This window comes from Artemia sp. Qi Xiang Cuo, chromosome 13 (genome assembly GCF_049724085.1).
Source record: "Artemia sp. Qi Xiang Cuo chromosome 13, ASM4972408v1, whole genome shotgun sequence".
In the NCBI taxonomy this organism is placed as follows: Eukaryota; Metazoa; Arthropoda; class Branchiopoda; order Anostraca; family Artemiidae; genus Artemia; species Artemia sp. Qi Xiang Cuo.
Window position 1 is genome coordinate 63140014 of NC_142806.1, and position 16341 is coordinate 63156354.

The window sequence follows — 16341 nt, forward strand, 5'->3', positions numbered from 1 at the left end:
TATATATATATATATATATATATATATATATATATATATATATATATATATATATATATATATATATATATATATATATATATATATATATATATATATATATATATATATATATATATATATATATATATATATATATATATATATATATATATATATATATATATATATATATTTGTATGTTATCGTTTGATAAGTTTTTTTGTTTACTTATACGTATGTATGTATTGGCGTCATATGTACGTTTAAGTTGAAGAGCAAATCATTTTCCTGTCAGAAGAAAGACTTTTCCCTAACCTGCTCAGTGTAAATAGTTGCTTCTTGGTAAAAAAAAAACTAAATTATTTTTCGAACCAGAGTACAGTATTGCTCGGTCAACTTCTTGTGTACATCTTTTCAGTAATATTGGGAATATACGCCCATCTTTTAAAGACTTACCATTGGAAGTGAAGCAATAAAACTGTGAATATTGGCCTTCCTTGCAGATTCTATTATTTCAGTCACTGACACGCTCCTGCTACAGTCTCCATAGGCTATGTTATCTGCAAGAGTTCTGTTAAATAATGTTGGTTCTTGACTAACAATACCAATAAATGACCTTAAAGATGGCACACTAATCGGACCAATGTTTTTTCCATCAATTCTCTGAAAAAGAAACAAAATCCTATATAACAATTCGATTCGTCTGTTATCTTCAGCTCTGTTATAACAGTGGGATGTTTTATGAGACTTCACTATAATTATAAACAATTTTAGGCCATATCTTAGTAAGTTTACCCTGCTAAACGTACTAAGATAAGGCCTACGTTGATCAGTACACTCGTTGATAAATGATTAGTGTTGCTCTTTACTTTCAGTCGAAAAGCTTTCTTTTTTCTATAACCTTATTTAAGGGTTACCACGGTAAATATTAAAAATGTTTTAGTAAGAAATACAGAATTACGGACAGCATCAGTGCCGGTGACCCTGGGAATATTACGGTTTCTGTCAAAGTAAACTTTATGCACCGTGGGACCAGTGTTGTTGCTCAATTTGAAACTGGACTTTCCCTCACCCCTCCAAGAACATTTACGTGGATCTTCTTTTTGGACTTCAAGGATTTTACAAACGTATGACCCCCAGGCCTCCTTGCCATTTTAAAAGGCCATTCTCAATAACGTTATAGATAGTTCTTTTATTTTTAGTTAGATTACATGCTCTTAAAATTACATTAGAAAAAAATACGGCCCTTAAAGGTTCTTCAGAGGGGAAAGCTAAAGTCCTGATTTACACCTAGATGACGCATTCTCAGTTGCCAAGGGGGGTGGGGACCAATATCATGGAGGCGACCGATGCAAGGGGGGACCGATATCATGCACTATATTATCAGGTACCATACCAAGTCCTCGGGAAAAGAAGCCACTTAAAGTCGCTTTGAACCGGAAAAGTTTGTGACCCTCAAATCACTTTTGAGCCTTTAAAAGGATAAATTTCCTTTAAAAGGAGCCTTTAAAAGGATAACTATAACTTTCCATATCCGATCGAATGAGCCCCTCCGAAGTTTCTACGATAATACTGCCATAGAAAGGGACCTGGGAAGAAAATATAATGCGTTGAAGCCATATCGCTCCTTACTTAGGCAGAACTATTGCACCGACTATGATAAACTACCCAAAAAAATATGATCGAAAACATTCAAGAAAATCTTCCAGAAAGCCAGAAAACGGCCAGCGAATGAGCTTACCACTTCTCTTTCTATTGAATCATAAAATTTAAGTAATAATCGCGTGCTTGTAAATTTTTCAAGGCTTTATTGACTAATTAGAGTAACAGATTGCCTGTGTTGGGTCTGAATTCTTTGTTTGATCTGTAGTTACTCTACCTTACTGCATATATAGGAATATACTATCATGCCATATATTTAAGTTAAGCATTTCCCAGGGTACTAGAATTAGCAAACTGTTATCCCGATTTTTGATGGCTTTGGGTCACAAAACCAGCAAGCTACACCTCCGAATTTATATTTTTGACATAATACCTTAAAGTAGGTTTCCTTTTCCCAGACCACACAGCCTTACTAAGACGAATAAACATTCAAATGGGGATAAGTTCTATTTCTTTATACAGTGAAAACAGATACAAAAGTCTAGGTACTTCGATGAAATATACAGCGATCGTCATCAGTAGAAGTACTGAAATATTAAAATTAAAACTAACATTTTCATACAAAACAAAATAATTAACCACCTGTTCATTCACAAGATTTTTTCTCTGAGAGAGTTCAATAAACAGGTTTTAATTTTAATATTTTGGTATTTCTGCTGATGACGAGTGTTTTATATGTGATCGAAGTATCTAGACTTTTGTACCTGTTTTCACTGTCTAAAAAAATGGATTTATCCCCATTTGAACGCTTATTTGTCCGAATTTAGATCTTGAGGAGCACTAACCTGGGTGTAAAAGGTCTGATTTTAGCGAGAACTGCAATAACGCTACATGACGTTAATAAACTTACCACTTCACCTTCTGTTGGATCGTAGAATCTAAGCAATAATTGCATGCATGTTGACTTTCCGCAGCCTGAATGACCAACTAAAGCGACAGTTTGCCCTTGTTTGATTTTCAAGTTCAGATCTTTTAGAACTTGGACTTGAGGTCGTGTTGGATAGGAAAACTTTATATTTACATAATCGACGTCTCCTTGAACTTTTTCCTGTAAGAAAAACTATATGATAGAACATTCAGGACTAAGTAAGACGCAATAATTGGCCAAAGCTATGCAGAAAACATTAAATAAGAAATGTATTTGGTGTTGTAAGGTTAGGTTGGAATTTCTGGGCATTTATGCGAAAAAGATAAATCAAAAAATTTAAAGAAACATCTAACATCTAAAACACAAAACAAACAAAGAGACTATTAGAACTACAATATTCCTCTCAGGATAACAAAAAATTTAAAGAATTAACGTCAAAAATAGTGCTAACTGTTGAGTGTATTCTTATTTGAGAACATGCAAAGACAAAGTCTTGCATGTGAGTGAAATTACTCTATAAATGAGCAAAGTGGGAGGAAGGGAATATCAAGTCACCAGAAAGGTTTTGGAGCAAGACGTCTTGGAGCCCGGTTGATAAATACATTTATTAGTCTTATTCGATCTTTTATTAGCAGAGAAATCGAAAGAAACATCAAATGGACTTGCATGTATTTGCAAAAAGTAGAGATATTTGGCCATAGCTACTGAAAAACATCTAAAACACAAAACAAACAAAGAGACTATTAGAACTACAATATTCCTCTCAGGATAACAAAAAATTTAAAGAATTAACGTCAAAAATAGTGCTAACTGTTGAGTGTATTCTTGTTTGAGAAAATGCAAAGACAAAGTCTTGCATGTGGGTGAAATTACTCTATAAATGAGCGAAGTGGGAGGAAGGGAATATCAAGTCACCAGAAAGGTTTTGGAGCGAGACGTCTTGGAGCCCGATTCAAAAATATATTTATTAGTCTTATTCGATATTTTATTAGCAGAGAAATAGAAAGAAACATGGAATGGACTTGCATGCATTTGCAAAAAGTAGAGATATTTGGCCATAGCTACTGAAAAATATCTAAAACACAAAACAAACGAAGAGACTATTAGAACTACAATATTCCTCTCAGGATTGGTTCTAGTTGAAAACGAAACATACCAGATATTTAGCCTACATTTGCTTTGGGTTGTATTTTGGGTATTTACTATGGGTTGTATAATTTCGAGACATTGGGTATGCAATATTAACATATTAGAAGCCATAAGCTTCCTCCTGTGCCGTTGCTTTTATTTGTTCCCAAGTCTTATCTGCTTTTTAAATCTGAATTTAAAAATCATAAATATTTGATGGTTTTTATTTCATTTGAGTCAATAATATTTTTATTTTATTTCAATTTCATTCATTTTTAAATATCATTGTAAAACACAACTTAGAATTTCGCGATATACGAATGTCCATTTAAAGAGCCAATTTTTTATTAGCTAAAAAATTCTTTACTTTGTAATTTATGAGTCTTCACTCAGATACATGGTTCCAAATCCACAGGTTAATTATTTCTTTACTTAAAGCAAATCTAGCTGTTTTGCAAATATATTTCCGAGCTTTTGTCTAAGCAACCCCTAGCCTCTCAAGCACTGTTAATGGTAGAGCTTGAAACAAGAAAACTTTTTATTTGAATAAAATATTTGAGATGATCGTTTTTCATTCTCTTTTGCTAATATTATTTGATCTTATACGAATCATAAGTTTCTTATACTCAAAAACCCTTATGTGTAGTTCTTTCTCTAAAGTTACAGGATTTTATTGTTAAGGACAAACTTTTTGAAGATTTTGCCACGTTTTACCAATCCAGAGGTGAGAAATTTTTTTTTAAACTACTAAAAACTAGCAAATGTTTACAAAAAAATTGTAATATTCATTTTATATATAATAGCTGCATGTGTAGGTTTTATTCCCTCTTAAGATTCCTCTATTTTCTTTAAAGATATTTTTACAAATCGGAAAACCCATAAGCCTATTGGAGGGAAAACCTCACAATAGGCCACATACATATATATATATATATGTATATATATATATATATATATATATATATATATATATATATATATATATATATATATATATATATATATATATATATATATATATATATATATATATATATATATATATATATATATACATATATGCATATATATATACACACACACACACACACACACACACACACACACACACACACACACACACACACACATATATATATATATATATATATATATATATATATATATATATATATATATATATATATATATATATATATATATATACTATATATATATATATATATATATATATATATATATATATATATATATATATATATATATATATATATATATATATATATATATATATATATATATATATATATATATATATTACAACTTGGGTAAGTTTCACTATATATAGTGAAACTTACCCCTAAGTTGCAATGAGAATCAATCTCATATATAATGTCTATAATATTTTGTAAAAGTAAGAAAACAAAGAATTTAGGCGTTAAAGATAAAGAAGGCGGGAGCGAGAACTTACCAAATTTTCACCAGTTGTGGCTGAAATATCTATTTTAGGCACCCTGTCCAGTAGATTGAATATTTTTACGGCTGCCACCTTTGCTTTGTTGTAGTTTGGCGTAAGAGCAACAGCTTGGCCTACCAGCATAGTGCCAAAAATCAAAGATTCACTTGTTCTAAAAGATATTTCCCGACGATTTAGCCATTTATACCAGGGAATTCTTAACTTATTTGACACACAGCCCCGATTTTTAAGATATATTACTCAGCAACCCCTGAAAACTAAATCTTTCTGAATGGCTATAAAAATTAAACAGAAAGATTTATAAATTAATTTCATTAATATTTTTCTGTAAAATACAGTAAAAATATTGCAAATTAGAGAGATTAATATTTCAGAATATAAAACAATCTATTTAATTCAGAATAGAAAGATAACAATAAAAAAGTGAGAACTTTTGAAAACTTTTATAGAGAACGAGAAACCTGGTGATTCAATATTTGCATTGCACCTGTTATGTACTACTTCGAATTTCTATAATGTATCTCTGGCCATTCCCCCATGCCTTGGAAATGTTCCAGTGCCCCCAAGAGGGTGGTAGTGCCCACATCGAAAATCACTAATTTAAACTAAGAAATTATTTTCACAAATTCACCATTTAAACTGAAATTTGTCTCCTCATTTTTATTACCTATTAAATTTAAAAAAAAAACGAGTTTTTTTTAACTGAAAATAAGGAGCGACATTAAAACTTATACGAACAGAAATTATTCCGTATATTAAAGGGGCGGTCCCCTCCTCAACGCACTGCATTTTACGCTAAAGTTTTGATTGTTTTAAAAAATAAAATTGTGAGACAGAGTCTAATTTTAGCGTAAAGAGCGCGGCGTTGAGGAGGGGACAGCCCCTTTCATATACGTAATAACTTCTGTTCGTTTTAAGTTTTAATGTCGCTCTTTGCTTTCAGTTAAAAAAACTTGTTTTTTTTAGTTTAATTTATGAACGCTTTTGATTTAATACAGCTTTAATTTTGGCTCACCGTACATGAACAGTTAAAACATATACGAATAATTTCTTTTCATTTTAAGTTTTAAAAATGCTTCTTATTTTCAGTTGAAAAAACTTGTTTGTTTTTCTAAGTTCCGATGGTTTCTTAAATAATGCTGGGATATCCGGCGCCCCTTCATAGAAAAGTACCTTCTACCAAGGAAAAATCTTTCATGGATATACTACCCCGTAATCCCCTCCTCAGACCCCCATCCCCCCACCCGTAGAAAATCCCTCCAGAAAACGTCTGTATGCTTCCCAATAACCAATACTATGTGAAAACAATGGGCAAAGTTAATAACTTAAAGCCCAACTCCCGAGAACTGTAGGGGATTGAGTCATCCTCAAGGACAAATTTATTAAATTTTCGACTATGCTGAAGAAAATGGCTATCTCAAAATTTTGGTAGGGTGACTTCAAGAAAAAATTAGCGTCGGAGGGGGCCAAGTCGCCCTCCATTTTTTTGGTCACTTAAAAAGGGCACTAGAATTTTTAATTTCCTTTGGAATGAGCCCTCTCACCATATTCTAGGACTACTGGATCGATACGATCACCCCTGAAAAAAAACAAACAAATAAATAAATGCGCATCTGTGATCTTTCTTTGGCAAAAAATACAAAATTCCACATTTTTGCAGACAGGAGCTTGAAACTTCAATAGTAGGGTTCTCTGATATGCTTAATCTGATGTTGTGATTTTCGCTAAAGTTCTATGACTTATAGGGGTTCTTACCACTTTTTTCGGAAATATGGCAAATTTTCTCAGGCGCGTAACTTTTGATAAGCAAAACTAAACTTAATCAAACTTATGTATTTGAAATCATCATAAAAATATAATTCTATTGATGTATCTATTGGTATCAAAATTCCGTTTTTTAGAGTTTCGGTTACTATTCAGCCGGGTCGCTCCTTAATTACAGTTCGTTACCACGAACTGTTTGATTCTTAATCAAAATGTTTTCTGGGTAAGTTATAATAAATTCTTGACAAAAAAAGCTTGGAAAATTCAATAAATATTTTGGTAAGCTCATCTACATTCAAATATTTTAACATGCTTATAAATATGATCGAATGATCTTTTTTGATCTATTATTACTAGTTCTGCATGGGAACGAAATAGTTTTAATTTTTTTGGCTGTCAATATAACTTCATTAGCTTTTGACATTTTCTTTTCGAACAATCAATAGCAACAACTTTTCAATATACTAAAATAAATGACCGAAATTTTATTGAAACAATCAAAATAAATTGAAAAGACCCAATTGAATTCAACAAAATATAAGATAAAGAAAAGGTAAAAGTTCACCTCAGGTTTGATTCAGCCACCTTGGGAAAAACACAAATTCTTTCTTAAAGTTGTGATCTAGTTAGATTGTTCCTGTGGCCAGAAATGTTAATTTACTAGTTTCAAAAAAAAAACTATGTAGCCAATTTTCAGGCCGGGAACCGGCATGGTTACGTGACAGGCTTGTATATATTGATTCTCATTGTCAATTGTGCTCTAATCGCAGACAATGTAAGCCTCTTCTTGATGTCATGGTGTCACCACAGGTTTGATGCAACCACCATGGGAAAAATACAAATTCTTCCTTAAAGTTGTGGTCTTTTTAGATCGTTTTAGAGGCCGGTAATGTCAATATGCCAGTTAAGAAAAAACTATCTAGCTGATTCCAAAGCCAGGCCTCGGCATGTGGTGGGTTTGTATATTTTGATTCTCTTTGTAAGTAGCAGCCTTCAAATCAGTCAGCTTTGTTTGCTACTCTTTTCCTAGGGAAAATGGAGGGCTACCTAGGGAACACATAGGACGCTGAAGGGTTTTGTCTCCCATGAGCGCAATTCTTGAGTTTCACTCCATTTTTTACATGTTTCTATATTCACTTTCTAACGATTGCTTGAAATTCTCACTGTTGCTTATGTTTTAATCGCATATTTCCTTGTTCTAGCTGTGGCATATCTTTAGTCACATATTTCTTTGTTCTTCACCTTTTTTTTTAGTAGTTTGAATTCTAGCTGCCGGTTATCTTCGAACCGTATATTTCTTTGTTCTTTACTTTTAGTTTTGACTCTTTGTAATTGCTGCTGGCTGAAGTATTCTGACTGTATATACTTAATCTTCATTTTTTGTTTATTACTACTGTAGACATTCTTTTTAATACCCTTTACCGTAGCTGCTCAGATTGGTCATGTAACGTTCGACGGTCTAGGTTGTTCAGTTGTCCTCTAGGTATTATGAAACTACTTAAAACGCATTTTCTAAATAGACTAATTAAACTTGATATTTTAAACTTACCTTTGTTCCTTTTTAAATGTCGCATGTTTCATAGATATAAAAACAATACTTTTACTGCTGGGGACGGGAAATAATTTAATTGTCAATATGACAGTTATGAAAAACAACTATTTATCTGACTCCGAAGCTGGACCCTGGCACTCGGCATGTGATGAGTCAGATTTGTTTGCTACTGTTTTCTTGGGAAAATGTAGGGCTCCCACGGAAACACATGGAATGTTGAGGGGTTTTGTCTTCTAAGAGTACAATTTGTTGTTTTTCACTCCATTTTTGACACGTTCTGGTACTCGCTTTCTCGCGATTGCTAGTAATTCTCACTGTCGCTTATCTCTTAACTGTAATTTTTTTTTATATTGCTTTATCCGATATTTTTGCGGTATATTTGTTTGTTCTTATCCTTTGTTTTTTATTAGTTTAAATTATTCCTGTCGCTTATCTTTGAGAAGTACGTTTCTTTAGCTATGTCCTTTTTGTAATGTTAAACGTGTCATTGATATAACAACGAAACTTCTACTCAATGGGGGAGGGGGAGGTAGAAATGATGTAATTTATTCTCTTGAAAACTACTCATAAATATGATGTCCTCGTGATTTTTCTTCTCAATCATATTTCTTATATAATTTTAACTGCATCATAGACACTGAAAATGATACACCCACTACTGAGACAATTTGTGACTTTTTCGTCATTTTGCACCAAAAAGGTATAATTCTGGCTTAATAGGTGTACCCTTGGAACCCGTGGTCGTATCCAGGGAGGTACCTTTGTTTGAACGACCAATTCTCCCCTCTTCGAAATTTTATTCGATTCGTGCAAAAGTAATAAAACAAAAATTAACAGATTCTGCACATTTAAACCTTGGTAATAACCAAATTTTTGTAGCCCCCCCCCCAATTATTCTTTAGCCCCCTTCCCCAGAACAAAAATCCTATATAAGGCTTTGTTGTGACCCATTTAGTTTAAGCCTTAAACCAACGAGTTAAATAATGAAGCGTGTTTGTGTTTTATCCCAGGTTGAAAAATTTCAAGTTAGTAGTATCCCCTTTATGGATTCCACAACACCGATTGCCAGGATTCCGCCAACACCCTGATTTCTGCAACACCCATAGCCGGGATTCTGCAACACCCTGGATTCCGACAAGACCCTGAATTTCACAACGTCCATAACACAAGAACTGCGTGGTCATGTTGACTAAGTAACTTTCAGGAATATATGCTTCAGTCATTACTCTACTGCTGGGAACTGTGTGCAATATTTTTGACAATTTAAAAAGGCCACAATAAATTTTTATTTCCGTTTGAATTAGCCCTCTCACAGCATTCTACGACTGTTGGTTTGATATGACTCTCCTGAAGAAAAACACACATCGGTGATCTTTCTTCTGAGAGAAAAAAATGCAAAATTCTAAATTTTGACAGATAGATCTACATAAGCGTTCTTTGGTATACTAAATCAAATGCCATGACTTTCATCAAGAACACTTGACTTTTTTGGAGTGTTTCCCCCTTTTTCGATAAAAGCAGGTAACTTTTGCCAGGAACTGGACTTTTGATGGGTAACTCTAAACTCTATCAACTTTATATATCTAGAGTTACCATACAAAGTCAAATATTTTGATATATTAATTGTTATCAACATTCTCTCTTTTAAAGGCTTGATTACTATTACCCAGGTCGTTCTTTATTTAAAGTTCGTTAACATGAACTGTTTGATTTATAACCCTTCATGACAAAACCCTTTTAATCTTGAATTTTTTTTACATGTAAATCACTGAAGATAAGAATTCTTTTTTATATATATATCCCTGTCAGCTGGAACCACACTATTTAATTCTTGAAGAAGAGGGGACTTACTTAAAAACATTTTCGAAGGTCATCTCATTCTGGGAAACTAAATAGCCACCATAGTACATACATACTGCATATGCCCAGTTCGGTATAGCTTGAGAAAATCCAAACGCAACTCCTCTGACATGGGAACGTCGAACCGTTCTTTCATGAGACTTTCTCAAAGCTTCAATATATTGCTCCAAAAATGTTTTTTCCAGAGATAAGCCAGCAATTGTTCGGATATTTGAAATGCCTTCCATTGCAATCTGCAAGTGAAACAATTAAATCACATATTGAACAAAATTGTTTTTAAAATAATACATGCAAAATATTGTTCCTAGTAGTAATCTAATAAGTGTTATTTCTAATAAAAGCCCAAACTTAAAACCAAAATCTGACTAAAAATTAAGACATTAAGTAAAAATTTAAATGCTATTGGAGCCTCGAGATATTTATAGTTTTTCATATAATAACGACAAATATTTTCTATGTAGTTTACCATTTTTTAAAGTCTTTGATATGTTTCTTGAGACAAGTCAGCATGTATTTAGAAATTTAGACTGTGTTCCATTGCTACATGCAAGCAAAAGATTGCAGTCTTGACTCATACATGACTCACACTTTATAAACCCAATATTTTTCTTGTTATAGTTTAGATAAAATTTCTTTTGAAACCATTGGGTTTAGAAAAAGAATGGTAATTTTCCTTCGGCTTCCAAGGAAGGCTTTGGCAGCCTAAGATGTTTATATTTACTCTCAGCAGAGCGCTGCGATTCACACTTCAGTCAGAATTAGTCCGAATCGAGTGTTGTCTTGCCAGCTAATGTAGGCCAATAGGTCTCACTAAGATGGTTTCTTAAGGAAGACTGATTGACAATGCAGCATATGATAAATCTTGGTATTTCTAAGAATACAATGTTTTACCACTCATAAGATCAAATTAAATATTCTTTAAAATCTAACCTTGACAATGCTTGTTCGCCTATGTCCTAGAAGTTCCTGAAACACACAGGTTTCCAATCATGCAAATACGTGTAATAGCCTTGTATTAAAACAAGGATTCGTTTTTGCTTTTGTAAATGAAGATGTGAAATATTTCTTGAAGATCTAGAAGGACAGTGCTTTTTTACATTTCTATTTTCTCAACGAAAATGCTAAAAAGGTATTTTTTTTAAATATATGGGGCAATCACCCCTATGGTCCCCTTCCCTATTGATGCCCTTGGAGATTTATTGTGCTTTTAAGGATAATGTTGACTGTGGTGTAACAATCTCAGTGGAATTATTCATACCAACTTAGGAGTATGCTTGACCTTGGCAATGGAAGTAGAGCTTAGTTTAAAATAGTTTACCATTTTATAAAATTTAGGATGTATTTTCAACTAAGTGGTCTCATAAGCCAGTGGAGCTTTCTATAGGGACTCATGTTTGAGGTCTTCCCGCTGTTACACCCTTTTCATGGAAATACTTCAATAAGCTAGTTGTTGCCTGTAATAGCCTAGTATTATACAAAGTGGCATTACTACTGCATGTGTTTGGCATATATTCATACTACGTGCATTAGTTGTTACATTTTAAAGGTGATAAATGTGTGTTCTTCAAATGAAAGTTTATTCGAATAAGAAATGTTAATTTACTTTTGCTTTTTTAATTTCAAAATCATTATGTAATAGTAAGTAGCAAAAATAAAATTTAAAACTAAATAGCTACTTAATACCCCGTAAAGACACACTCAAACCTAGAAAAAAATGTGTACCTATTTCATAATTGTCACCACAAGACCAAAATGTCTGACAATTTCAAGTTTTAATGACTAATGAATGGTTTTGTTTTTATTTCACTGATGTTTCATTTTAGGTGTTTATATTTTTTACGCACAAAGGAAAAATTGTCAAAAACGATTTACCTTAGCAGATTTTTCGACAGCTTTTTGTTAAACGGCACTTTGCCCCATAACAATCTTTGTCCATTAATAAAACGATTTACCTTAGCAGATTGTTTGAGAGCTTTTTGTTCAACAGCACTTTGCCCATAACAATCTTTGCCCATTAATAAAACAATATATCTTAGCATATTTTTCAAATGCTTTTTGTTCAATGACATTCTGCCCCATAACAATCGTTGCCCATTAATAAAATGATTCACCTTAGCAGATTTCTCGACAGCTTTCCGTTCAACGGCACTTTGCCCCATAACAATCTTTGCTTGAAGAAAAGTAGCTAGAAGTACTAATGGAACAAAGCAAGCTGTGACCAAACCCAATCGATAATCAAAATAAACACTTAAAATTAGCGCTATAGTCAGTGTAACTACCACTTGTGAAATTGTACCAAGGCGAGATCCTGTTGCCTATAAGAAAATAAAATACAAGAATTAATTTGGCAGTAATTCATAACAAAATGTTTACCATAAAATATACCATAATAAATTTGGCTGCATTTTTGAGAAACTTTCAAGTTACAGGTTTTTCAATTTATTTTGGCTGTATTCAGAAACAAAGTATGTGCCATAACATGTGCTAGGAATATGGTTGCATTTTTGGAAATTGCTTTCAAATTTGACAAATGAAACTAATTTGTCATGTATAGCCAGTCTGGTCTTAGAATGTATTTGCTTTCAAATTTCCGATCTTTCAAACTATTATTGCTGTATTCAGAAACTTATCGTTTGCCCGTACATGTGTTTGGAATTTGACTACATTTTTGGGAAACTTTTTTGGAACATGGATTGTTCAAACTATTTTGGCTGTATTAAGAGACATAATGTGTTCCATGACATGCGCTAGGAATTTGGTAGTATTTCTGGAAAGCTTTTTCAAAATTAAGAAAAATGCAATAACATATGCATGCTTATGTTTGAGCATCAGCAGCACTGAAGACGGATATTAACAGCCAATGGGGCTATTGAACTCTCCCTCCCCTTGAAACAGGGTGAAAGGGGTCAAAAGTGTTTTACCTACATTAAGGAATGCAGTTTTTTATATTAGAGACAGTTATTAAATTTCATATTAATCGTTTTATTTTACGTGAAAACAAAAGGTAAAAGTCACGTCCAAACCAAAGGTAACACTTAATCTATTGCCTTAGTGATGCTATGATTTAATATTGAAGATTCAATATTTGAGGTTGAATAGTAGTCACTCTTCATTTAATAACGGTGTTCACTGATGTTACAATTGAATGTTATGATAAACATTCAAGCATAGTGACGGCAAAACATGTAAAAATGAAAAGTTCAAAAATTCTAATCCCTTAATCGATGTTGAAGCACTATGTCACATTAAATCAATATTAAAATCAACATAAAACGGATTGTGTTGTTGGGTGAGAACATCTAACAATGACTCATATTGTCTTAAAAACTCGTGAAGACTAGATAATGGTAGCCGGTATACTACAATTACCCAAAAGACATTTATTCCATCATTTACTTCTACTACACAACTCTAAATTAACATCTCAATATTATAATCATAAACCCATTACGTAAAGAAAACCAAAATAAATTCGTATAAAATACCAACTTCTCTTATTCTGTTTATGACTAGAATGAAAAATCGAAAACTTTTACGATATTAAAATGTATTATTTTCATCGAGAAATGTTTCGCAAATTCCTAACACATCTATTGACGACATTTAAAAAAAATAATGCAAAAAAAAATTCGGCTGCTATTTAGTCCTCTACAATTCCAAAATTACAGTCGTATTAACAGATTATTTAAAGGTGAAAGACTATCAAAATATGAATATTTATTTTTAGGTGCATTATAAGGATTTTACAAATCATGGTCTTGCGACAAAAAGCTATGAAAATATATATTTATATAAAGAGGATTTTTTTCCAGTTCATCCATCTACCAGGAGGGATATCTAAACTACAAATCATCCATAGCCCAAACTGAGCAAAACTTCTGCATCCCATCTCAGTGAGCCAATATAGATAAAAAAGAGGAAAGGGAAAAAATTGAAAATAAGAAGAAAAAATAAACAATAATGAAAAAAAATGAAATGACTTTTTAAAATTGACAGTTTAACCATTATCATTATCATTATCTGAAGGCAATCCCAATTTAACACGGCTAGCTGCGCTAAATTAACTTAACTGCAATGATAAATTCAATAAAAAAGATAATAAATAAATAATAAATCCAATCAAGCACACAAAACGAACGCTTAAATTTACTTCTGATACATTACTTATACATCTCACTTACAAGACCTTATACCATTTAAGCTTCACCTTTTTCTCATTCTCAGTCAAGCATTATACGAGTGGAGCCACCGGAGGGGGGGGGGGATTGAAGCACTAATTCATTTTTGGGTCAATTATTTTATTTTTATTTTCAGGGAACTATGAATGTAACGAAATCCTTTTGTCACACAGTCTGTTATATAAACATTGAGAGATTCACGCCCGGCTAATCTCTGAACGGATTTTCACGCAATTTTTTGTTTCCTTGAAAGACAAAGAATCTGTCCTTATCATCCTGGAGCGGGATTTTGATGAATCGATCTGTAGACTCATGTATCTCAAATTGACTATTAATTCCAAGATGGGAGAGAATGGCGTCGATTTGGTCTTTAGCCCTCGATTTAGATTCACCTTTAATTTCCATAGAATAATATTTCTTTTTCTGTCCATGTTTTCTGTTACAAGGACTCTCTATGCTAATTCACCAAAAACAGGCTCCTTTACTATTTTTTTTTATGTGATGCTGATATTTCCGGCTTCACACTGAATAACCATTTTTTTGGGTCTCTCTTGCCAATTCTAGATCTTCAACACCAGATGTTAGGGACTCATTGATTTCCCTCTTAATTTCCAAACAATCATTTTAAATTTCTTCGACTGTTTCAAGGAAAAGGTCAAGCACAAAAGATCTTTCTTTAGAAAGCCCAGTTAAGGTCATCATAGTTATCTTTACAACTGCAGTGAATCAGTTTGAGAAGTATTTGAGTAGTAGGGGGTATATTAGTTATAATTGGTACATAACTGTTCTGCGGAAGTTTCCATACCCGGTAATCATATATCGCTGAGCTGTTAATACTGAAGCAGTTCCTGAGCGCGTCCATGTCATAATTTTAAAACATACACGCCACTAACACCCTGGTGCTTTGTAGCAGCAAGCTCGGACGGTAAGCGTTCGGGATGGACCCAACAAGCGTTTCTATTTGCTTTTGATTTTTTAGACGGATGGCGGAACCCATTCAAGGATTTGTCAGTTTCAATTATAAATAGGCGTAAAATATAGCCCTCACCTGTCACAATGAATTCTACCTTATATGCCTAATCGCAGTAACATATTGGACTGGCTTTCAAAACCTTTAAAAGAATGGAAAAATAACACTGAATGGTATGGTAGCATTGACTTCATGTATGTTAGCATTCATTTCATATAGCGGGTGTTAAAACTGTTGCAGAATCAGCAGGAACTCCACTCTGGAAACAACGAACTGCTTGATTTGGTTCTATATAGTGCAACAGCAAGACCAACAAGTCAGCATCATTTCATATCAAACATTTATCCCTCTTCTTAGCTAAAACAAGTGCAGTTTTGCTACTTAAACCACTGTCGCACCATCGGCTTGTCGGAGTTGACACCAAGCTTCCAGAATTTTCCCAGTAAAGAGTTTAATTGGATTCAACATGTTTTCTGGTTTGGAAAGAAAATCGTCTTTCCTCCAAGCAGGCCTTATAATGGAAATGAGACTAATAGTAGGACAAAATTTTTCCTATCACTTCAGATGGATATAATATTTGATTGTTGGCTCACTTTCATAGCTGTAGAAAACGACGTCAGCTAAATTGAAATCCTAATATACAAAAGGTATATAATATGTAGCTTATTCTCAATGAATGGATAAACTCCCGGTCGACTTGCACGATCCGGAATCTGAGGTTTGAATTCTAGTTCGGGAATAGAGTTATCACTGATTGCGAATTTACTTGTGATATAGCACTAGCAGGCAATTCAAAATCACAGCTAATCGTGGCTCTAAACACGCTTCTGGAAGAAGCTGTCAAGATAGACTATCCAGTATCTGGAAGAAAGTGAAAGTTAGGGTATGGAAGCCAAAGAC

At 33.0% G+C, this 16341-nt stretch overlaps 1 protein-coding gene across 1 annotated transcript in view; it reads right to left on the reverse strand.

Moving 5' to 3' along the window:
• Positions 1–411: 411 nt before the first annotated feature.
• The window catches only part of LOC148945533 (ATP-dependent translocase ABCB1-like), a 49451-nt gene continuing 33521 nt past the window's right edge, over positions 412–16341 (reverse strand). The window contains exons 5-9 of the mRNA XM_089099074.1: positions 12405–12608; positions 10285–10526; positions 5112–5268; positions 2495–2692; positions 412–645 (exon numbers count right to left, since the gene is read on the reverse strand). Coding sequence (XP_088955200.1) covers positions 427–645; positions 2495–2692; positions 5112–5268; positions 10285–10526; positions 12405–12608 — 1020 coding nt within the window. The 3' untranslated portion in view covers positions 412–426. The remainder of the gene's footprint in view (positions 646–2494; positions 2693–5111; positions 5269–10284; positions 10527–12404; positions 12609–16341) is intronic.